Source organism: Leguminivora glycinivorella, chromosome 16 (genome assembly GCF_023078275.1).
Source record: "Leguminivora glycinivorella isolate SPB_JAAS2020 chromosome 16, LegGlyc_1.1, whole genome shotgun sequence".
NCBI lineage: Eukaryota > Metazoa > Arthropoda > Insecta > Lepidoptera > Tortricidae > Leguminivora > Leguminivora glycinivorella.
This window is the reverse complement of record NC_062986.1, coordinates 20,981,039-21,005,664: the sequence shown is the minus strand read 5'-3', so window position 1 is coordinate 21,005,664 and position 24,626 is coordinate 20,981,039. Positions and strand designations below refer to the sequence as shown.

The 24,626-nt window shown below is 38.2% G+C and overlaps 1 protein-coding gene across 1 annotated transcript; it reads left to right on the top strand.

Moving 5' to 3' along the window:
- The first annotated feature begins 3,068 nt into the window (after positions 1–3,068).
- Positions 3,069–21,233, top strand: LOC125234727 (general transcription factor IIH subunit 4). The gene is made up of 10 exons (XM_048141102.1): positions 3,069–3,349; positions 3,980–4,084; positions 5,086–5,217; positions 6,382–6,567; positions 8,403–8,583; positions 11,583–11,666; positions 13,356–13,546; positions 15,707–15,821; positions 19,034–19,174; positions 20,449–21,233. Exons 1-10 carry the CDS (start codon positions 3,198–3,200, stop codon positions 20,590–20,592), a joined length of 1,431 nt encoding a protein of 476 aa, XP_047997059.1. The 5' UTR covers positions 3,069–3,197; the 3' UTR covers positions 20,593–21,233.
- The last annotated feature ends 3,393 nt before the right edge of the window (positions 21,234–24,626 follow it).

Sequence of the window (24,626 nt, the reverse complement as noted above, 5' to 3'; positions counted from 1 at the left end):
TGGGTGAACCTTTTTTTTCTTTCGTATGGGATTATTATGAACAAGTATTTAGCTTCTTTATCTCAGACATTCAGCTAGCTTCGTTCTGTATCTCGAGTAATAAGCCAGTTTACAGCTTTCAAAGCGCCCTATTGGCTGTGATATATGAATTACTGCGATTATATCTTCATGAATTACGAAACAGTTACCTAAGTAGCTTATACTTGACCAATGGGTAGGTGGGTAAAGTGTGTATTCGGGTTGCACTGGGCTCTTGAAACACTTGCGCCACATTACGAAATCAACTCGGAAGGTTGAACCTTTAATTAGATTATCTATTACGGTACAGCTACTGTGAAACTTGGGAAATTTTAATTAATGCTCACAATCTGTCCCTATAAGTATCTCCTTTGTAATTCAAAATGGCAATGCACCTAATTAAAGTACCTACCTAATTACCTGTTTAAACTTTTGTAAGTGGACATTTACATCAAAAAATAATCAAATCTGTTATCTTGGCTTAATGTGATAGTTTCCGTCCAGGGTGGCTAGCCGAATAGCACAATCGCTCACGAATCGCTCACGAAACGAAGCGCTAGTAGATATCTATCTCTATCGCGCTTGCGTATTGGCGCGACAGAGCCAGCGGCGTATCGCTTTCGTTTGGCGTCGGAGAAATGCCATTCGGCTACGGGGCCAGCATTCGTTTTCGTCCATTTGACGACGATTTACTTAATTAAAAAATGTTTGGCCCCACTTACAGTTTAAATTCTTACATTGTCTAAACAATATAAACTTTGAATCTGTAAATTTACACATAGAATAGAAGTCCCAAAATTTTCATGTGTGGTCGTGTACTAAGTACATCAAAAGTGAGATCAAAAGTATCAAAACTTTTTATTATTTAGGTAAGTACCTACTAATACCATGTGTGTGAACGAAAACAGTTTTCGTTTTTTTAGTAATTTAATAAGGTAAATGGACGCATATTACCGCATTTATTTATTTAAAGTGGGGGCTGAATTTTTTTTTCATTCCAACCCCAACGTGTGATATATTGTTGGATAGATATTTAAAACCGGCCAAGAGCGTGTCGGGCCACGCTCAGTGTAGGGTTCCGTAGTTTTCCGTATTTTTCTCAAAAACTACTAAACCTATCAAGTTCAAAACAATTTTCCTAGAAAGTCTTTATAAAGTTCTACTTTTGTGATTTTTTTCATATTTTTTAAACATATGGTTCAAAAGTTAGAGGGGGGGGGACGCACTTTTTTTTCCTTTAGGAGCGATTATTTACGAAAATATTCATATTATCAAAAAACGGTCTTAGTAAACCCTTATTCATTTTTTAATACCTATCCAACAATATATCACACGTTGGGGTTGGAATGAAAAAAAAATTCAGCCCCCACTTTACATGTAGGGGGGGTACCCTAATAAAACATTTTTTTCCATTTTTTATTTTTGCACTTTGTTGGCGTGATTGATATACATATTGGTACCAAATTTCAGCTTTCTAGTGCTAACGGTTACTGAGATTATCCGCGGACGGACGGACGGACGGACGGACGGACGGACGGACGGACGGACAGACAGACATGGCGAAACTATAAGGGTTCCTAGTTGACTACGGAACCCTAAAAATGAATAATTTACTAAGATCGTTTTTTGATAATATTAATATTTTCGTATTTTCGGAAATAATCGCTCCTAAAGGAAAAAAAAGGGCGCCCCCCCCCTCTAACTTTTGAACCATATGTTTAAAAAATATGAAAAAAATCAAAAAAGTAGAACTTTATAAAGACTTTCTAGGAAAATTGTTTTGAACTTGATAGGTTCAGTAGTTTTTGAGAAAAATACGGAAAACTACGGAACCCTACACTGAACGTGGCCCGACACGCTCTTGGCCGGTTTTTTATTTTTTCACTTTGTTGGCGTGATTGATATACATATTGGTACCAAATTTCAGCTTTCTAGTGCTAACGGTTACTGAGATTATCCGCGGACGGACGGACGGACGGACGGACAGACAGACATGGCGAAACTATAAGGGTTCCTAGTTGACTACGGAACCCTAAAAATTGTTTAATTTAATGCCTTGCCTTACCGTGTGTTCAGTTAACATTAAATTGATAGAAAGAGAAATTAGATATTTTGGTTGGAATTTAGAATAGAGTAGCTGATTTGAAGAAGATGAAATAATAGACATAATAATGTACGAGTATGCTTAACTGTACCTGCCGGCGTATCATGCTGCCAATTTTATCACTTATCCACGTGGATAAAGCATCCGTCACGCTTTAGCAAGTATGTCAGTGTGAGAGTGACAGATGTCTTATCCACGTGGATAAGTGATAAAATTGGCAGCATGATACGCCGGCAGATAACTTGATAAGTGATAATTAGTCGTGATAGAATACTAAAATGCTGATGAAAATTGAAATTGGCAAGGTGGGAATAGAGTCTTCTGACCTTGTTTGTACAGCCAGCTGTAGAAGTAAACCATTCTTAAAATGGGTATGCACTTTTGAAGCTCGCTGTACAAAAAATAACGAGCACTTGCGAGTGAGTGTCTGTGGAATAGGCGAGTCGACTCATTGTTGTAGCCATACATGTTCTGAAACATCTAAAAGAGCAGAAGTTTCTCACTCTGACAGACTTTTCGCTTTTGCAGAATTTAACTGGTGCAACTTGCAGGAGTGTTGCAGAAAAAATGGAAAAAATGTACCATAGACAATTTTTTTCAGTCATGCAGTAAATAAAACAGTTCAGAGATTAAAGCGTTTTTTAGTAAAGGTGAAATAGTCTTTAAAAAAAAGAAATGTCAAATGTCATCAGAATGTCATATGCGAAACGTTCAGAAACGGTTATTTTAGTATCATTTCCCACGTATTTACTATTTTGTAAGATTATAAAAAATAGAATATTATTCACTGAGTTAAATTTAACTTGAAACGTTAATAACACTCAAAAAATATGTACTATTATCAACAATAGTATAAAATATTTACCAAAATTTACCATAATCTTTACCTAAATTAATACATTCATAATTGTATTCAGAATGAACGTAGATGTCATACAAACAAAGTTTGTAGTTGGCGACTGACAATTGTGTTAATTTTAGTCATGTTTAAATATTTCTTTCTGCAGCCTAAATATCTTCTTTAGTGATAACTTACTAAGAAATATTAGACTAATTATCAATCCACAGTTTCACAATGTCAGAGTCTTCTAAATCAAAGAGTTCATTGAATCTGACCCCTGCACCGACGTTACAGTGTAAAGATCTGCACGAATATTTGAAAAGCCGGTCAGCGCAGTTTCTGGAGACTTTGTATAACTATCCTACAATATGCCTAGCCGTGTACAGGTAATTTGTAGTGTATTGAATACATATTGCTTAGTTATGTTATTGCTACTTTTAGGTTATGTTGATTTTGATGTTTTTTTGTAGCATTACGAAGTTGTAGTTTATTGCGATGTTTAAACACTTTGGGTTAGAAAAGTTTTCTCTACTGTAAGTAAAGAAAACGGGCTTTTTTATTGTAATTTTTTATTTGAATGATATAGAAAATATGGAATTATGCACTACATCATAATGCAAATGATGATGATGATGATGATTAGATCCTGTTGGCCCTCATCGGGGGCTCTTAGGATAGTTTTATTATTATTATTTATTAATCAGGCAGGCAGTTATAACAACTGATAGTTGCCTATATCCAACTATTCTTTCTTAAGAGGTGCTCTTTAAATTTGTTAAATAGTTATCTAGTCTTAAACTGGTTGACATTCAGTGCTGAGATCACGTCTTCTGGTAATTTGTTCCATGTTTTGACCACTCTGTTGCTGAGAAAATGTTTGCGAGGGTTGTTTTTAGATAGTTCAGAGATTAGTTCTTAGTTTTCTTACAGTTAGTTATTAAGTTTTTCACTGTTCCGGGTACCTCGGCCCAAATAATGCAAATGGTATAAATTACACATATTATATTGCATTGCAGGGAACTGCCGGAGCTGGCGCGGCACTTCGTGATCCGACTGCTGTTTGTGGAGCAGCCCGTGCCACAGGCTGTTGTAGCCTCCTGGGTCTCACAGGCACATGCTAAGTAATTATTTACAAAATATGTCAATCTTATTATTAAACAGTAACTTGTTTTTACTAAAATAATTATACAAAACATAGTAGGGAACTGGACTGTTCTTGAAATAAAATATTTTATACCATGCACGGAATAAAGCATCGGATAATTATAAGAAATACATGGACATAAGTTATTTTTAAATCCATTTCTATTTAATAAGTAGCCAGACGAACGGTCTGGCCTAGCGCGTAGTAACCCTGCCTGCTATGCTGCGGTCCCGGGTTCGAATATTTATATATCGTTGTCTGAGTACCCACAACACAAGCCTTCTTGAGCTTACCGTAGGCTCAGTCAATCTGTGGAAGAATGTCCGATAATATTTAATAAGTGGGGTAGAAATATATAAATCAACTGAATTGACTGTGACATCACTCAATTCGATTTCATATTAATTCCATATTAGCAAGTCCTTCAAATTCGTTTTGACAGTTCTTAAAAAGAAGCTGATTTGACTAGGAGGCAAGTAGCCTATTGTCTAAGTATCTGCAACACAAGCTTTTGAGCTTACCATGGGACTCAGTCAATCTGTGTAAGAATGTCCTATAATATTTATTTATTTAATTAAACAATTAGAACAAACAAGATTCTGTCTAGGCTAACTCTGCAGCAGTTTTGATAGGTGTTGTAGAAATCGACTGTGGGATATGGGTTAAATTGTGGCATAGGCGAGAGGCTGGCAATCTGTCACTGCAATGTCACAGTTTGGATTTGTTTCAACCCCGTTTTGCCAAGAGTGGCACTGAAACTTAGTAGTTCATGTGCTCTGCCTACCCCTTTATGGGGTACAGGCGTGATTATATGTATGTATATATATTTTTGTCGAGGCCAAGGTGGTGGCTCAAGATAGAAAGGCGTGGAAGGATCTTGTGGAGGCCCTATGCACCTATGGGGTGCCTTAGGACATACAACAACATGTATTATATATTTTAATAATTGTTCTAACACAAGTATTGTTAATGTAACAGGGAGCAGATCAAAGCAGCGGAAGCCCTATCAGAGCTGTCAGTGTGGCAGGACGCGCCAATCCCTGGAGGCCTGCCCGGCTGGATGCTGGCACAGTCCTTCAAGAAGAACCTCAAAGTTGCTCTTTTAGGAGGGTATGATATATATATATATATATATATATATATTTATTTTTCATTTATATTGAAGATGGTAATTGTTTTTATACCACGTCGGTGGCAAACAGGTATACGGTCCGCCTGTTTAAAAGCGGTCACCGTAACCTATGGACGCTCGCAACTCAAGGGGTGTCACATGCGCGTTGCCGACCCATTAGAAACTAGTACACTCCTTTTTTTAAGAACCCCATACTGTAGTTAATCGGGAATACCTCGGCAGGGAGCTCATTCCACAGACGGAGCGTCCGCGGGAGGAAATTCCTCTGAAACCGCACGGTGTGTGGATGAGCGCTCTGTCGATGGCGAGCGGTGCGATGATGAAAAGTGGTCATGTCAAACAGTTCCTCAGAACACAACCCATTGCACAGGCGATAGAGTACACATAAGGAGGCGAAGTTTCTCCTTAGACTTAAGGGTTCAATACCGCCCGTAAGTTTGGGATTGTCGACAATTCGCGCAGCGCGTCTCTGGGCCGAGTTAAAGGGTGCCGAGCTAAAGGGGTTTTACGACGGCGCTGGATAGGTCATGTTTTACGAAGGTCAAACAACCACCTATTCAAGCAAGGGCTGACCTGGAAAATTCCCAGAAAAAGAGGGCAAGGTCGCCCACGTACCACCTGGAGAAGCACAGTGGAAAAAGAGGCGGCATCAGTTGGCCTCGGCAGGGCGGAGCTGGAGTAGGCCTATGTGCTGAATAAATTATTTAGATTTATTTGATTTTGATATTGAGGATAGAAATTTCTTCATGTGGATATAACGCCTGTAATCAGATCTAAATGATTTTTAAATGCAGCTTGCACATCCAAAATCATAAATTTTGCCAAGCAGCCATCTTATCCATTACGTTGGCATTCATATTTAGTTTTCTATTCATTGAAATTTCTAACAATCATCTAAAATTCAATATGACATTCCTGCATTCCTGTGTGAATGACAGACAGGGTTTAACTCCTGTGTTTTCAAAAAGTAGTAATTATCAAATGAAAGCCTTACAGCTATAGTGTTACAGATTCCCCAGCATCGGTAGCGCTTTTAAAGGGAGTTTTCTGTAACTTGCAACTACATGTTGGAATAACATACCACCACCACTCAAGTAAACTTATTTTGATAGCAGTGCATAATTTATTTTTCACATCCCCAGCGGTCGTCCCTGGAGCATGTCCATGTCTCTGGAGCCCGACGGCAAGGCTCGCGACGTGGCGTTTTTGGACGCGTACGCGCTGGAGCGCTGGGAGTGCGTGCTGCATTACATGGTGGGGTCTGCGCAGACTGAGGGCATCTCTGCTGATGCTGTGAGGATCCTACTCCACGCTGGGCTCATGACCAGGTCGGTAACATTAAAACTTTGAGGACTTGTATTTTGAGCAAAACAAATTTGTTTTTTATCATGCAGAAACGTCTGCCAGCGATTTTACATATTTTTAAATTAAAGGAAAAATGGAAAAATTCACACCTCCGGTAGGACTCGAACCTGCGACATCTGGCCTTGCCGGGGCCATCACGCTTCCAACTGCGCCACGGAGGCCTGCTGGATGTGTGAATTTTTTATTTTTTTTATTTTATTGATTAAACAAACAGCATACATAATTTCTTATAGTCTACAACGATATGTTAACACATTAGCCAAAACAGTTTCCACTGAAAGTTAGTACTTACATACAATTTTGCTCTGAGAGACAAACATGCGATTAGGTATGTTTAAGTTTACATTACATAAATGTAACATAAGGATGTAAAAAAAAAGTAGAAAAGAAATAGTACTAAACAATGAAATTAAACAATGAATTACAAACCAGTATAAGTAGTTTGTGCGCTATAACTGCTAATTCTAGAATAACTTACACTAGTTTGACATTAACCAAATGAAGGATCCTACCTATCTATTTATTGTATACTTTTATTAATCCATGCTTTCCCTCAATTCTCAACCGCCTTAGTGCGTTTTCACATTATCCGATCCGATATCGGATGTCGGACCGATATCCCATACATTACAGGCGCCATCTTGGATTTTTTCCATTGAAATCCTTCCGACATCCGATATCGGATCGGATAATGTGAAAACGGACTTAGGGTGGCGTTATATCAAACATCTACCCGTAAGAATAGATCTTAACAGGCAGGCTGCCGGAGGTGTGAATTTTTAAATTTTTCCTTTAATTTAAAAATATGAAGTCACACACAGGTCGAACGCGATTAATTAACATTATTTTTACCTTTTTTCCCAACGTTTCGGCCAGGTTGCACTGGCCGTGGTCGCGGAAGACTGACGTCCCAGCAAAGTGTCACCGGAGATGTAAACAACACAAAACTACCCGATATTAATTTATATAAATGTTCGGGGTAGACAAATAAATATAATCTACCCGCTTTTAGTTATTGTTTATTTCCCACCGCACGACACACGTATTTTAAAAATATGAAATCAATACTGGTTCACCTTTAAAGCTCAGCCACACATGCGCGTTTTGAGAGCATAGCGTCACCGGAGCGCAATGGTAGCGGTGCACCGGACGCTGGCGTTGCGCCCAGCGGAGCGGACGTCGGCGGGAACTAATGAGCGCGGATTGCGAGCGCATTTCGCTCCGCTAACGCTGCGCTATCAAAACGCACTATGTTTGGCGGAGGCTTTATACAGAATTGTGTTAGTTTATTCCACACATTTTCGTACTATATTTGTATATCCATACCTATAATATTATAAATGGGAAAGTGTCTGTGTCTGTTTGTTTGTCCGTCTTTCATGGCAAAACGGAGCGACAAATTGACGTGGTTTTTTAGATAGAGATAGTTGAAGGGATGGAGAGTGACGTAGGCTACTTTTTGTCTCTTTCTAACGCGAGCGAAGCCGCGGGCAAAAGCTAGTTCTATTATTTTTGTACTAAAATAATTAGTTACGATTTTCATACATAAACTTTGTCTATCTGAGTGACATTAGAGAAGACTCATTTTAATTAGACTGACATATCGTCACTACTTTTAAAAAATCTCGTATCTCACGTTGTTCCTCAAAGTTAAAACGCAGTAAGTCTGTATGCATTCCATACATACTTACTACAATTTTCTTTTCATTGACAGACGAAGATACAAGTTTTTTTAAAAGTAGTGACGATATTTTGGTTTCATGAAACTTTTATATATTTTTTTTTAATTTGTTTACAGAGACGCAGAAGACGGTTCAGCAGTGATAACCCGCGCTGGTTTCCAATTCCTACTCTTGTCAACGGCCAAGCAAGTGTGGCTGTTCCTACAACACTACCTCCACACAGCAGAGAAGAGAAGTTTGTCGGCAGCAGAATGTTTGGCGTTTCTCTATCAGCTCAGCTTCAGTACCCTGGGCAAGGTAACTAAAAGTTTCCTAAAAAATAATTATTCGGAAAGAATACCAATCCTAAATTCGACATTTAAGATGTACGTCCCCGACTAGGGTTGCAAAAAAACGGTTTTTTTCTGGCTTGAAAAAAAAAACATGAAAAAAAAACCGTGAAAAAAAAAACAGTTTTTTTTCTGGATCATGTTTTTTTTTCTAAAGTACGAAATCTCAAAATTTGCAAAGCGATTAATACTTTTATACGGTTTTTTAGACTTAATGTTAACTATTAAACACATTTAATCAAATAATTTTAATTTCTGGTCTTATAAAAGTAACATTTACGAAATCTGTAGTTGGTAGTTATCACTATTTACTGTTGGCAACGCCACCACCTCTCCGCGTTGCACGCCGCATCGGGGATTTCCCAATAAGCGTTTGTATACTAAATGTTAATCGAATTAAAATGTACGTTATTATTATTGAAGCACGTTACAACTCACGAAAAACCGTTATTGTCGAATTATTTATTCATCTGAAAAAAAAAACATATTTAGAAAAAAAAACAAGGGTGCTCGGTATTTTTCATGTTTTTTTTTTTTCAAAATTCTGAAAAAAAAAATTGTTTTTTTTTTTCTATTTGCAACCCTATCCCCGACACTGTTTTACTATGCTGGTAGAAATTACTAACTTCTCATTCCTATGCCACTCAACTCGCTCACTCACTGCCTAGTCAACTCCTATAATAACCTAACCACAAAATTAAAATTTTGAAAATAACCCCGACCGCGACATAGTGAGTAAGAACACACCCGACTAACTCAGCTTTCAAACAAAAAAAACGAAATCGAAATCGATTCATCCGTTCGGGAGCTACGATGCCACATACAGACACACACACACAGACAGACACGTCAAACTTATAACACCCCGTCGTTTTTGCGTCGGGGGTTAAAAATATGAACGTTTTGAACACAACTGCTGTGTCGCCGGCATAGGCCGGTGAACTTGTTTGAACACACATACGTGTCACTGGCATAGGAGTTCGATTGTTTTGATCACAGACCTTGTGTCACCAGCGTTGGAGAAGGTTTATTTTGAACACAAACCTTGTGTCGCCGGCACCGAACATGTTAAGCGTTCTTATTATATTTGCGAAGTGACTGTGGTGGTCAAAAGGTTAACGCACACCCAGTAAAATTGATCGGAAACAAAAATATTCGACCACTTCCAAATTCTTTAAATATTTACAGTTCGCTCCACAGAACTATATTTAGATAGAAGAAACAAGTTCATCTATTTGTATAGGGGCCGAGCGTGTCAAATTTTGTACTGAAGTTGTTTCTTGCCTGTAATTTTAAATATGTCTCAGGCTCTTGATTGTTCATAATTTTTGTATTGTTGCAATTGAATATCACGTAACGAGGCATTTTTTATGTTTTGATTGACTTCAACTTACAAAATTTGACGCCCGAAAACTGCAAGCTGCGATTAAAGACGGACAACTCAGTGGATTTCACTGAGTTCATTTGACACGCTAAGTAGATACGTTTGCTTGATCTATGGTATATATGACATCTGTGGTTCGCTCCCTTGATAAAACTATAGGTAATCATAGGATATCTGGTTAACCGTATAAATAAGTATCTTTAACCCTCGACGCAAAAACGACGGGATGTTATAAGTTTGACGTGTCTGTCTGTGTATGTCTGTCTGTCTGTCTGTCTGTTTCACAGAACACCCCACTAGAAGCCAAATGCAAGCGATATTGTTCGAGACGCAAATCACCAATCCTTGCGGGGTGAGGCGGGCGCGCACGGTGCTGCCATTGGTCGTTTCAAATAATGGCGCGCCTTTATGATTAGCAGTAGGGATGGGAATGGGACATGTCTATTATAGACAATGGTACCGGTACCAGTACTGTGGTGAATTTGTTTTGCAACAAATTATAATATTATAATTAAATTATAATAAGGCCTAGTTACCCTTCGGGTTGGAAGGTCAGATGGCAGTCGCTTTCATAAAACTAGTGCCTACGCCAAATCTTGGTAGTAGTTTCCAAAGCGGACCCCAGGCTCCCATGAGCCGTGGCGAATGCCGATGCCGGGATAACGCAAGGAGGATGATAATTGTGATAGCATCTCAATAAAAATCATTCTAGTAACAATAACTAAACTGTGCATTTTTACTTACGTTTACTAAGTTAAATAACCAACTAAATATTCTAAACTAATCAATGAACTAAATACCACTACAGACTCTACAGATTCTAGATAATTATTCACTATTACAAATCTGCTTTCTTTTATATTTCATAAAATGGTAGCACATGGTACGAACGGCAGTACGAAGTTCCCGCAACAGACATAAACTAACATGGCCCCATGCCTAGTCGTTTACGTGAAAGGGATAGCATATCACATTGTTAACTCGGTAAAAGAGGATGGACGCGCCTCGGCGCCGCTCAGCACAACCATATTGACCAGTATAAATGAACTCCGCGGACAATAAACAATATTCAACAAAATAATTAATTTGACTTAACTGTGGAATGTTGTTCCATCTTTTTTACATGTAGAAGTGTTAGAAGACTTGCCACACCACTTTATGCTGTAAGAGACCATTGTTTGCAACCGAAATTGATTATTTAAGATTTTTTCCCGAGCGGACACGGACACTGTTAGCGGGTCGTATACTTGGGCGCTACTGATCGGTGTCGCACGCGTTCAAACTTTTATAAACCTGATTTGTCGTATGCTTGGTGACCGCGAGTCGCCCTGTAAGGGCCATCTTGTTGTATTGATCTGTGGTCTGTTTGTATGTCTGTCTGTGTATGTGTCTATCTGTGGCATCGTAGCTCCCGAACGGATGAACCGATTTGGATTTAGTTTTTTTTTCGTCTGAAAGCTGAGTTAGTCGGGAGTGTTCTTAGCCATGTTTCATGAAAATCGGTCCACTATATCGCGGTCGGGGTTTTTTCAAATTTTTAATTTTGTGGTTAGGTTATTATACGAGTATCTGTTTGGTTTCAGGATTACAGTACAGAGGGCATGAGTAACAACATGCTTGTGTTCCTGCAGCATCTTCGAGAGTTTGGCCTCGTGTATCAAAGAAAGGTAGGTTAGGATACTGTGCTGTCAGTGCTGTAGGCTACTTGCCTCCTAGTAGTCCTAGTCAAATCAGCTTCTTTTCAAGAAGTGATGTCAAAACGAATTTGAACGTCTTGCTAATAAGGAATTAATATGTAATCGAATTGAGTGACGTCACGGTCAACTCAGTTACTTTATATATTTCTACCTGACTTATTTAATAGCAATTGGATTTAAAAATAACCTCTGTCCATGTTTTAATTATCTGATGCTTTATTTCGCGCATGGTATAAAATATTTTTATTTTAACTACAGTCGTTCCCTATTCGTTCGAATGTTTTAGGTTAACAAAACCTTTTAACTAGAGACAAGACAATACAATACAATAGTTATTTGTTATACAAGGGGGCAAAGTTGTATTTTAACGCCGAGTGTGGAATTGAAAAACGAGCAAGTGAAAGGATTCTATAGTTGAACCACGAGCGAAGCGAGTGGTTTGAGAATAGAATCCTGAACTTGCGAGTTTTTTAACACACAAGAAGTAAAATACATTTGCACCCGAGTGTAACACAAAACTTTTCCCCTCACTATAGCGAGGAAACTACAACGCAAAAAATGCGTTTATCACTGCTATCAGTAGTTTCACAGGTGGTAAATCATCTATATTACTAGATTCACCTACTTTTATCAATTTTAAAGCAGTTAATTTGACTCTATTCGAGGTCAAATTACTTTACCCACTAGTGGATAAAATGCGTTTTTACCCGCTGGTATTAAAGGACAAAACACGTGTTTCTGAGCTAGTGAGGGGAAAATACTCTTTATTGCACACCTCAATACACGAAACAACATAGCAAGTATAAACAACAACTTAAGAGGTAAAACAAGAGGCGGTCTTATCGTTAAAGAGCGATCTCTTCCAGACAACCTAGGTAGTGGAGAATAATAAATTTAACCTTGTAAGAACCAAGCAAGACACTGAACTTTCTAAATATTTTATAGATATATTATATACCTATTTTTTCTGTGTAATTTAGTCCTATAATAAAAGTTTTATTGTTGTCATAATTTAGTACTGAACTTTCTAAATAATAAACACCTATCAAGAAAAAGATGAAAATAATAAATAACGAATATTACGATACAATTGCGGAACAGAGGAAGTTTAAAACGAGTGGCGATAAATGAAAACACGACCAAAGGGAGTGTTTTAAATCGACACGACTTACAAATTCCCTTTCCACACGTGTATCGTACGACCTTTTTCAGTACAGGTGGCACTCTGAAGTTTCGACCTGATAAGAAATGAATCACTTCTCGCACTAGTGCGTAAAAAAAAGTAGTAGTAGTAGGCTCTTTATTGTACAAAAACACATTAAAAATAACATACATTGAGATTTGACATGTGAAGTACAAAGGCGAACTTTTCCCTTAGAGGGATTTCTTCCAGTTAACCTTTGAGTAAATGAGAGGAACGAGTTAAAGAGGGTAACAAAATCTAGCAATTTGTAGAACAAGGTACCATAAAGACAATGGATAAAAATATATACATAGTTATAGGATAAACATAACTATATCAAGACACCATCTGTACTGAAATAGTACAACTCGTGTCGATTTACAACACTCCCTTCGGTCGTCTTTTAATTTATCGCCACTCGTTCGGAACTTTATTTTCTTCGCACTTGTATCGTAATGTCCTATTTTAATTTTCAGCGCAAAGCCGGCCGCTTCTACCCAACTCGCCTCGCGCTGAACATCGCCAGCGTCCGCGGCGACGCCGAGATATCGCAGCCCGCCGACGCTAGGGGGTACATCGTCGTGGAAACCAACTATAGGGTGTATGCGTACACACAGACTAGTCTACAGGCGGCTTTACTTGGACTGTTCGCAGAACTAGTCTACAGGTATAGTTTCAAGTCAAAATTACACTTTTGAAAATATGCCAGAAGTTTAAAATAGTACATTAGGTACGATACAAGTGCGTAAAAAAGGAAGTTCGAAACGAGTGGCGATAAATTAAAACACGATCGAAGGGAGTGTTTTAACCCTTAATTTGGCAAAGTCCGGTGGGACGGACAGGTGATAAAAAAAATTATTTCGCTTTTTAGGTAGAATTTTATTTAATTTAACATATGGAAAGAGACTCTTTTATGATACATGCTTTGTATAAAAATACTATTTGACCACTGTCAACACTTGTTTGACAGTTACTCGTCAAGATGGCACCGCATCAGAAGTCAACTGTTTTTAGCAAAATATTTATGCGTTTCTCTTTTGGTTTTTGTAAGAACAGGGTATTTCTGTTGTATAAATAATAAAATATATTACATAATAGTTGCAAGTGGTTATGTTTTCAATTTATTTCTCAATTTCTAATACTCATAATCATCATCTAAACAAGTTGTCCGCCGCACCGGACAGTGCCAAATATATACTAAATAAGATTTGTCCGCCGTGGCGGACTATGCCAATGTTGCGGTGACACGTGTTGTAACAAATTATTATATTGTTTTGTTTATTATTTTGATTTTCTTGTTTTGGTGGCCTGCTTTTATGCTTAGATTTTTTATTTAATCCAACAGCGTGTGGTGCTGGACCAAGCAGTTAAAATGTTGGCACTTTTAGGTATACGTAGTGCGCGGATATTGTGAATGTTACATGTCGCGCGAGGGGCAATAAACATTAAAGAAAACCGGGTAGATCAAAATTTATAATTTCTTTGTCTGCCCCGAACATTGATATAATTAATTTCGGGTAGTTTTGTGTTGTTTACATCTTCGACGACATTTTGCTGGGACATCACTGTCACATCAGTCTGTCGTGATCACGGCCTGTGCAACCTGGCCAAAAAGTCGGAAAAAAGTTAAAATAATGATATTTGACTATAAATATGTGTCAGTTTGATTTTCATACAAAATTATTATATTTGTTAATTTTTAAAATAAATATATGTTAAGAAATACTTGTTTATTTTAAGTGCAGCAGTGTCCGCCTCAGCGGACATATTAATTTATCCCAATATTTGGCAGAGTCCGCTGTGGCGGATATATTTTTTTTCCAAAACTAATAAATCTAGATTTTTTTAAATATTTTTCGGACGCTTTAAAAACACCTGTTATTCAATATATTAAGTAAAATCGGAAAATTTATGTCACCAGAGTCTCTGCCAAATTAAGGGTTAAATCGACACGAGTTACGAATTTCCTTTTCGCACGTGTATCGTACGACGTTTTTCAGTACAGATGGCCCTCCGAAGTTTCGACCTGGCATATAATGAACCACTTCTCGCACTAGTGCGTAAAAAAAGCACCGTCTGTACTGAAAAAAAATTTTTTTCATTAACACTTTCACAATCAAGAACCCGCCTGTTGGGCACTCGAGAACTTTGCTCAGATGCCGGAGAACCCGCTGGGCGGGTTCTCGCCCTACAAACGCGCGGTTACAATACAATTATTATTATTATGAGCCTATTGTGTCCCACTGCTGGGCAAAGGCCTCCCCCCTCTTTTTCCATTCCTCTCGGTTTTGTGCGACAACTGACCAGTCTCTCAAAAAGGAGTCTAAGTTATCCCGCCATCGCCGACGAGGTCTGCCGGATCCTCGATTTGACTCGAGAGGCTCCCACTGCGTGGTATTCTTGGCCCATAAGTCATCCGGCATGCGACAGACGTGGCCAGCCCAGTCCCACTTTAACTTGGCCGCTTTCCGAATACAATACAATACAAATACTCTTTATTGCACACCTTGATAAAATACAACAATACAAAACAAGGAAGCAACACGAACAAAGGTAAACTACAGGCGGTCTTATGGCTAAAGAGCGATTTCTTCCAGACAACCTTATACTATATTATATACTGTATTGTTATTATGTGTATTTTTGTCTTGCCTGTGTTCACGAATAAATGTTATTCTATTCTATTCTATGAATTGCAACCGGTTGCTGACGTAACGCGACATTTTTTTTTGGTCTGGTAGTAGTAGTAGTAGTAAGTAGTTTTGTACAAAACACATTAAAAAAATATTTCATTCTGGTAGTGAATGTGCTAACGTTACTGTTTCAGGTTCCCAAACTTAGTGGTGGGCGTGCTTACTCGAGACTCGATCCGGCAAGCGCTTCGCGGCGGCATCACGGCCGCGCAGATCATCAAATACTTGGAGCAACACGCACACCCACAGGTAATACATATCAGGAGTGTCTTTTCAAAGACTTATTTCTATGTCAACAGAGCTTATTTTCATCTATGTCTTCCTAGAGAAATAAACCTTGTTGACTTATAGAAATAAGTCCTTTTGAAAAGACACTCCTCATATAAGCTGGTATACGTCTATATGTAGGTACCCACGTTTAATGATTATCCTTATTCCTATATTTTTTATTCCAAATAAAAACCCAGCCAAAAGAAAAACACCTGCTTCAGGAACCATTATTTTATCCATGAGGTCATAAATTAAATATAACAAGATCATACCATCCCATACATTAAAATGCGACCGCCTACGAACGCGCTTACACTCCACCACACATAGATGGCGCCACAAAAAATGCCTTGTTGCCACCGATTATTTGTAGATTGGCATTAAGTGTCAATTCCGAGCCGTAAATCTATGTCAAAAGTGACACTTAAAACCATCTACAAGTATAATCGAAAGCTACAAGTCATTTTTTTTGTGGCGCCATCTATGTGTGGTGGAGTGTAAGCGCGTTCGTAGGCGGTCGCATTTTAATGTATGGGATGGTATGATCTTGTTATATTTAATTTATGATGATGTATAAGGGCATTTTCAGAATTTGAGTCCCTTTAGCGTATGTCGTTAACAAAAATTAACTCGCTGTCAGTTTTGTGACGACAATTAAGCATGAAATCTGTCTAAAAATTTACTTTTATCACGTTCTGAATGTAGACTATCGCTTAAAGTTTATGTAATTAACACAAAAACAATATTTTTATTGAAATTTCATGCTTAATTATCGTCACAAAACTGACATCGAGTTGATTTTTGTTGACGACATACGCTAATTTTGGGTCCCAAATTCTGAAAATGGCCATAAAAAAAAGTATCAATAGTCCGGTTTATTATGCTCTCTATAAAGTAAAATTTGTTGGTTGCCGATGAGTTCATGATCAGACTTGACACTTTCGCAACCAAAGACCCGCGAGATGGGCACTCGTAAAGTTTGCTCAGATGCAGAAGAACCCGCTAAGCAGGTTCTCGCCATACAAGCGGACGGTTATAAATGCATACAGCAGCAGCATTTTCTCTAGTAGTGAATGTTTTAAGAGTTTAAAATCGCTCAGTCAATACGAATCTGTTGATACTAACGGACAATATTGCTGCTCATCTTGATAGAGGTATACAAGTCGATGTCCTCTATTTTGATTTCGCAAAGGCTTTTGATCGCGTGGATAACGACGTGCTGCTTGCAAAGCTGGACAAAATTGGTTTCTCTCACAAATTGTTGACCTTTTTTGCCAGCTATCTGCGCGATCGACAGCAGTTGGTCCGACATGGTTGTTTTGTCTCGACTCCTTACCATACCCGGTCTGGTGTCAGTCAAGGCTTCATATTAGGGCCTCTGCTTTTTGGTATCATGATCAACGATCTCAAGTCGGTTCTTCGGGCGGCTCAATGTCTCTTATATGCTGATGACCTCAAGTTGGTATACGGCGTGGAGCAAAGAGCCGATTGCGAGACGTTGCAGAATGACATCGACTTGGTATTTCGGTGGAGTATGGAGAACAAACTTCATTTTAACCCAGCCAAGTGCTGCGTGTGTACATTTACCCGCTCACATACCGCTCTATATTTTCAATATATATTAGGGTCAGAGCCGATAAATCGTGTCTTCTCTGTCAAGGACCTGGGCGTTGTGTTTGATACGCGGCTCACTTTTCACGACCATATTTCTGCTCTTGCGACGAGCTGTTTCCGAAGGCTGGGTTTTGTAATCCGAAACCTACGCTGTTTTCAAGACCCATTGGCCATAAAAATAGTTTACAATGCCTTGGTAAGGAGTAAATTAGAGACCTCGTCGATCGTATGGAACCCCTACGAATCGACTTATGCCTTATTACTTGAGAAGGTGCAGAAAGCATTTTTAAGGTTCCTTTTTAAAAAAGTTTTCGGATTCTACCCGTATCTCTACCCGACCAAGTATCTCCTTGGCTCTCTTGGGTATAACTCCTTGGAGGTGAGGCGGAATTTTCAGCTGATGATCACAGCATGTCGAGCTCTACGTGGTGAGTCAGACTGTCCCGAGCTTGTAGAGCGTCTCGTACGACTGTTTGTTCCTGATGTTCCGAGGATAGCACTCAGGCCGCGACGACGCGACCTGTTGGCCGTGCCGCCGGCGCGTACCGTATCGTACAGGAACTCGCCGCTGCCCCGCGCCCTCTCACAGCTCAATGCGCTCCTGACATCGACACCTGAGTGCGACTTGTTTGCGTGGCGATGGGCGGCAATATGTAGTGAATGCTTGAGATTGTGTGAGGCGATGGATGCGAGGTGTTCAACTGTTCCTATATAAAATGTCTGTTAGGTGTATGCCTATTATTGTAAATGTATATGTCTACTTTGTTTTTCTTGTTATGTCAGCCTAAGATATGTGACGCAATGGTTAGCTGTAAAGTCATGTAATCATGTTTACCAATAAATAAATAAATTAACAGAATCTACAACGTGTTTCCGGTATCACTCAAAACCTCAGACACCCCAACTGATTTTTATTTTTTTAAACTCATCTAGAGTATTCATCTTTTAATCTGATGGTTACTTTTTTTTAAATTGAATTTTTAATTTTCTGTACAGCTCTACTTGACTTTTAACTCTACACTCAATAAAATAATTGCTAACTACCATCATAAACCATAAAACTATTTATTTGTGTACGTTACTGCAACGACATAAGGTTTACCAATAGACAGCTAAGATGTCACTGTAAAACACTTTAAAGCTTTGTCACAGTACACTTCAAATTGGACAGGTAATCGCAGTAAGCAAATTTAAACCCAATATTCAAAATGACAAGATTGTAATTAGCTACGAGTTCAATTTGTTATGACTTATGATAAACATTAAGATTAAACTGACAAACACCGTCAAGCTCGTAGCGGAAAAAATAATCACCCAAGTAACCAGCCAGTATTAATACCCCTAAATACTGAAAAAGGTAAACAACCTCTAGCAATGCGATAAACACAATGTTGTATTACGAATACAATAGAATAGGCACATAAAAAATAACTAATAATACCTACTAATTTAAACAAAAATATTACCCCCATCAAGATATAGCTCAATCGATTCTACTCTCGATTCTGAACAAACGGTTTTCAGGTTTTTAGTGTTAAGTGAAACACGGTGTATATTATATGTATTTAAATTTGCAGATGTTAAAAGCGGACTCTGGCGGCATCCGATGCGAGTCAGTGTTGCCTCCAACGGTCGTGGATCAGATTAAACTGTGGGAGAGCGAGCGCAACCGAGCCACCTACACGGAGGGCGTCGTTTATAACCAGTTCCTTTCCCAGGTTTGTGGCATTGTACATACATACATACAATCACGCCTGTATCCCATAAAGGGGTAGGCAGAACACACGAAACTAGCTTCAGTGCCACTCTTGGCAAAGAAGGGGTTGAAAGAAAACGAAACTGTGACATTGCAGTGACAGATTGCCAGCCTCTCGCCTACGCCACGATTTAACCCATATCCCATAGTCGCCTTGCATTGTACAGTAGTGCCACAGAGAACCTCCTATAGAGTGGCAGTCTTGTATATTTGGTTCGCGATACGAGTCACCAGTGTTTGGGGTGCGAGGAGCGGGCGGGGAATGTGTTAAGCGCGCTGTGATTGGCCGTTTCAAGGACGGCGGGCAGTCGCGCCAGATGAAAGGGACTGTCCCTCTACTGACGCGTAAGTGGCCAATGTAAGTTGACCTATGCCGGCTCTAAATTATAAATATGACTTATTTGTGGAATGTAATGCCGTCTGTTTTTAAATTTGAGCTTCTTGTTACCTTTCCACACCATTTCACACTACAGGTGGACATCTTTAAGGCATCAAAATACCCTTTTCCAATTTTTTTGTGCGAAAAACACGCGCTGCTTTCGGGTCTGTTACTTGGTCGATACTGATCGGGCACGGCGAGCGCCCGCGCTTATATCAGTGCAAATACTAGGAAGGCTGGCGACCGCGAGTCGTCTTGTAATAGATGTCTATAGGGGTTGGTCTGTGAGTAGTGCGAAAAGCTTTTTCTTTGTATTTTTAACCCCCGACGCAAAAACGACGGGGTGTTATAAGTTTGACGTGTCTGTCTGTCTGTGTGTGTGTCTGTCTGTGGCATCGTAGCTCCCGAACGGATGAACCGATTTAGATTTAGTTTTTTTTTGTCTGAAATCTGAGTTAGTCGGGAGTGTTCTTAGCCATGTTTCATGAAAATCGGTCTACAATGTCACGGTCGGGGGTTTTTTCAAAATTTTCATTTTGTGGTTTAGGCTAGGTTATACATGGATTTACCTAATGACGCTCTCAGCCTCCAAATCTTTGTTTGTGTGGGATTCTCTTCTAAATGTATTTTTTTTTATACAATTTAGATTGATATCATTTTATTAAATCAATGTAGTTTTAAAACAATATTGTTTATTGCACCAATAAATTGCTCTGATATTCAGAATAAGATGAATATTGTACATTGTTGACAATTTAAAAGTGCTTATTGTAAGCCTATTTGAATAAAGAATATTTTGATTTGATTTGATTTGAAATGTATATAAATATTGAAATTGATTGTTGTTGTGTTCACAGGCGGACTTCGCAGCGCTCCGCGACTACGCCCGCGGCGCCAAGGTGCTGATCTGGCAGTCTGAGCGCACCAGAACCGTCGTAGTGACGAGAGCTGGACACGACGACGTTAGGAGATACTGGAAACGATACTCCAAACGAGAATAACACCTGCAGTTCCTCCAGATACTATCCATACTAATATCATAAATGGGAAAGTGTGTGTCCGTTTGTTTGTCCGTCTTTCACGGCATAACGGCGACGAATTGTTGTGATTTTTTAAGTGGAGATATTATGTAGTTGAAGGGATAGAGATTGACATAGGCTGCTTTTTGTCCCTTTCTAACCCCCCACTTTCCAAAAAGGGGGGGGGTGGAAGTTTGTGAAGCTTTCCGCAATTTTCGAATTTAAGAGCGAAGCCTCTGATGAAAGCTAGTACTAAATATTTCGAAATAGTACATTTCGATACAAGTGCGGAAAAAAGGAAGTTCGAAACGAGTGGCGATAAATTTAGGCTACTTCTTTGTCTCTTTCTAACGCCATCGAAGCCGCGGGCAAAAGCTAGTATTTTATACATTTAACCGTTGCGTTGGATAAACATCGGTTCCTCAATAGCTTCAAAATCCAGATCTCCCAATCATTCAACAGCGATGGATATTCCGCCAGAATGCAACACTACTTATTTCTGCAAGAATATGAAAAGTTTTACATATAGCAAACACAGTTGACGAACGGTCTGGCGCAGTCGGTACTGACCCTGCCTGCTACGCCGCGGTCCCGTGTTCGAATCCCGGTAAGGGCATTTATTTGTGTGATGAGCACAGATATTTGTTCCCGAGTCACGGATGTTTTCTATGTATATAAGTATTTATATATTATATATATCGTTGTCTGAGTACCCACAACACAAGCCTTCTTGAGCTTACCGTGGGCCTCAGTCAATCCGTGTAAGAATGTCCTATAATATTTATATATTTATTTACAGTTAGTATAACAGTTACTATGCTCGTGGTCCAACTATGCTGGCCTGAGTCTGAACGAACCAGAACCGTTGTTACTACAGCTGGACATGATGATGTTTGGAGATATTGGAAGAGATACTCTAAGAGGGAATAGAAGGCTCAAGTGTCATTATTTCTAAGTACATTACATGATTTTATCTTCACAATTATACAAAAGAAATTCACCTAGCAAACAAACTAGTGTGTGTGTGGATTGAGTGAGCACCTTCCGAAAATTAAAAAAAATATGCTGATCATTTAGTAAAAGTTCTAAAACAATTGTAAAACGAATCTCTGAATTTGTAAAAAGATAAATCAAAAGATACAGGCATTAACATGTGCTCACTCAGTTCTCACAAACTACCAACGAAAACAGTGAATATATTCATTTAACATATAATATTTATATACTAACATTTAGTAAAAAATAGGCCAACCTACCTCTATAAATATTAGATCACCTAGTGACGTATTTAATTTTTTACAAATAGTTTCTTATGCTCACTCAATCCACACACTTTTGAAAAGCCGAATTTTGATGAAAAACATAAGATTTAGACCGCTATTATATGTGTATAGTTTAGTAAAAGTGAAATGGGAATTTGTAAAATACAAAACGAACCACTAACGTGTCAGGTTTTTTTATAATAAATTTTTGTAAGTGCTCACTCAGTCCACACGTTTTGAGAAAGTTAAAAATGTAAATATCTTACGATTTATAGCACCTAAGACACTCGAAAGTACTTCAACATTTAGTAAAAATTTTTACTAAATATCCACCATCTAATATTTTATATTCGTTGTCTGGTTTTAAAGATATTCAGACATAACTTTTCTCATACAAATGTATCAAGTAGGGTGACCACACTATGTCGGCTCCTGATTTTCCCCACCTTCCCATTGTCATATTGAGATTGGGGAGTTTCGTTCAATTTTGATAATAGTTTATATTAAACTAATACCATATTAATTCTCCATCTGCAAACTGTTTTTAGGTTATGTTCTTGGCCTAGTGATGATGTGTATTGTGTAATTTTTATCGACGTCAGGATAATAACCATATCGACATTCATGCATTAAAAAGGACATGAATGATAATTGGTAAGAAACAAAGAATATAATACTTCACTAGTAAGAAACCAGAACCTGGTAATCTAATCGTGCTAACAGATGAGCGTACCGGATTTGTAAGTGGCTCTGTCGCGCCAGACTAACTGGCACGGCGTTTCGTTTTCTTTTGGCGTCGGAGTAATGCCATTCGGCTACGCACGCTGTAAAGCTGCTAACACATGACCGTACGAGCACCGTACCGCACCAAGGTCATCCATATGGATGCTTGCTAGCTTGTAAATGGGAGCGAGAAATAGTTATTATTTTCTCGCTCCCACTTACAAATCCGGTACGCTCATCTGTTAGCACGATTAGATTACCAGGTTCTGGTTTCTTACTAGTGAAGTATTATATTCTTTGTTTCTTACCAATTATCATTCATGTCCTTTTTAATGCATGAATGTCGATATGGTTATTATCCTGACGTCGATAAAAATTACACAATACACATCATCACTAGGCCAAGAACATAACCTAAAAACAGTTTGCAGATGGAGAATTAATATGGTATTAGTTTAATATAAACTATTATCAAAATTGAACGAAACTCCCCAATCTCAATATGACAATGGGAAGGTGGGGAAAATCAGAAGCCGACATAGTGTGGTCACCCTACTTGATACATTTGTATGAGAAAAGTTATGTCTGAATATCTTTAAAACCAGACAACGAATATAAAATATTAGATGGTGGATATTTAGTAAAAATTTTTACTAAATGTTGAAGTACTTTCGAGTGTCTTAGGTGCTACAAATCGTAAGATATTTACATTTTTAACTTTCTCAAAACGTGTGGACTGAGTGAGCACTTACAAAAATTTATTATAAAAAAACCTGACACGTTAGTGGTTCGTTTTGTATTTTACAAATTCCCATTTCACTTTTACTAAACTATACACATATAATAGCGGTCTAAATCTTATGTTTTTCATCAAAATTCGGCTTTTTAAAAGTGTGTGGATTGAGTGAGCATAAGAAACTATTTGTAAAAAATTAAATACGTCACTAGGTGATCTAATATTTATAGAGGTAGGTTGACCTATTTTTTACTAAATGTTAGTATATAAATATTATATGTTAAATGAATATATTCACTGTTTTCGTTGGTAGTTTGTGAGAACTGAGTGAGCACATGTTAATGCCTGTATCTTTTGATTTATCTTTTTACAAATTCAGAGATTCGTTTTACAATTGTTTTAGAACTTTTACTAAATGATCAGCATATTTTTTTTAATTTTCGGAAGGTGCTCACTCAATCCACACACACACAACAAACTACAGGAAGTGTATAGGCATTTTTAGAATTTGGGACCCACCAATTAGCGAAAGTTGCTAACAAAAATTAACTCACTGTCAGTTTGGTGACGATAATTAAGCATGCAATTTCAATAATAATATTGTTTTTGTGTTAATTACATAAACTTTAAGCGATAATCTACATACAGAATGTGAAAAAAGAAAATTTTTAGACAGATTTTATGTTTAATTTATGGGTAATTCCATGTAACAGAGTAATGTAAGTGACCAATTATTTGCATGTTTTTTTATTCATGGTGCTAATTTAAATATCAATATATCTAAGGATTAAAAGTAGGCTTATCTAGAGATAAATTAAGACTTCAATTTGCATCATAAATAAAAAAACATGCAATGAAGTGGTCACTTACATTACAGTTACGTGGAATTGCCCAAATCGTCACAAAACTGACAGCGAGTTAATTTTTGTTAACTTTTGCCAAAGACCTATATAACTTCATAAAGTCTAAGAAAAAAACGTACCCCAAAACCATACAGAAAAAGGTACGGTGAGCTAGATGGCGATACACCTTTGGGGTACGCTCGGCTAGATGGCGCTAATATTAATATTTGACATTTTAAAACATATCAAGCTAAGAATATGGGCCAAATTGTCAAAACTGAGGTTCAAAAGTTTAAGCTTGTGTCGAGAGATGGCAGTCTATGCACTGTGATTACACATTTTACTTTGACAGTCATTCTCTATAATACTCGATCCTCTTTGCTTTTGCTAATTGGGGAGACCCAAATTCTGGAAATTCCTAGGCATACGATACGCAAAGGTGCTGATCTGGCA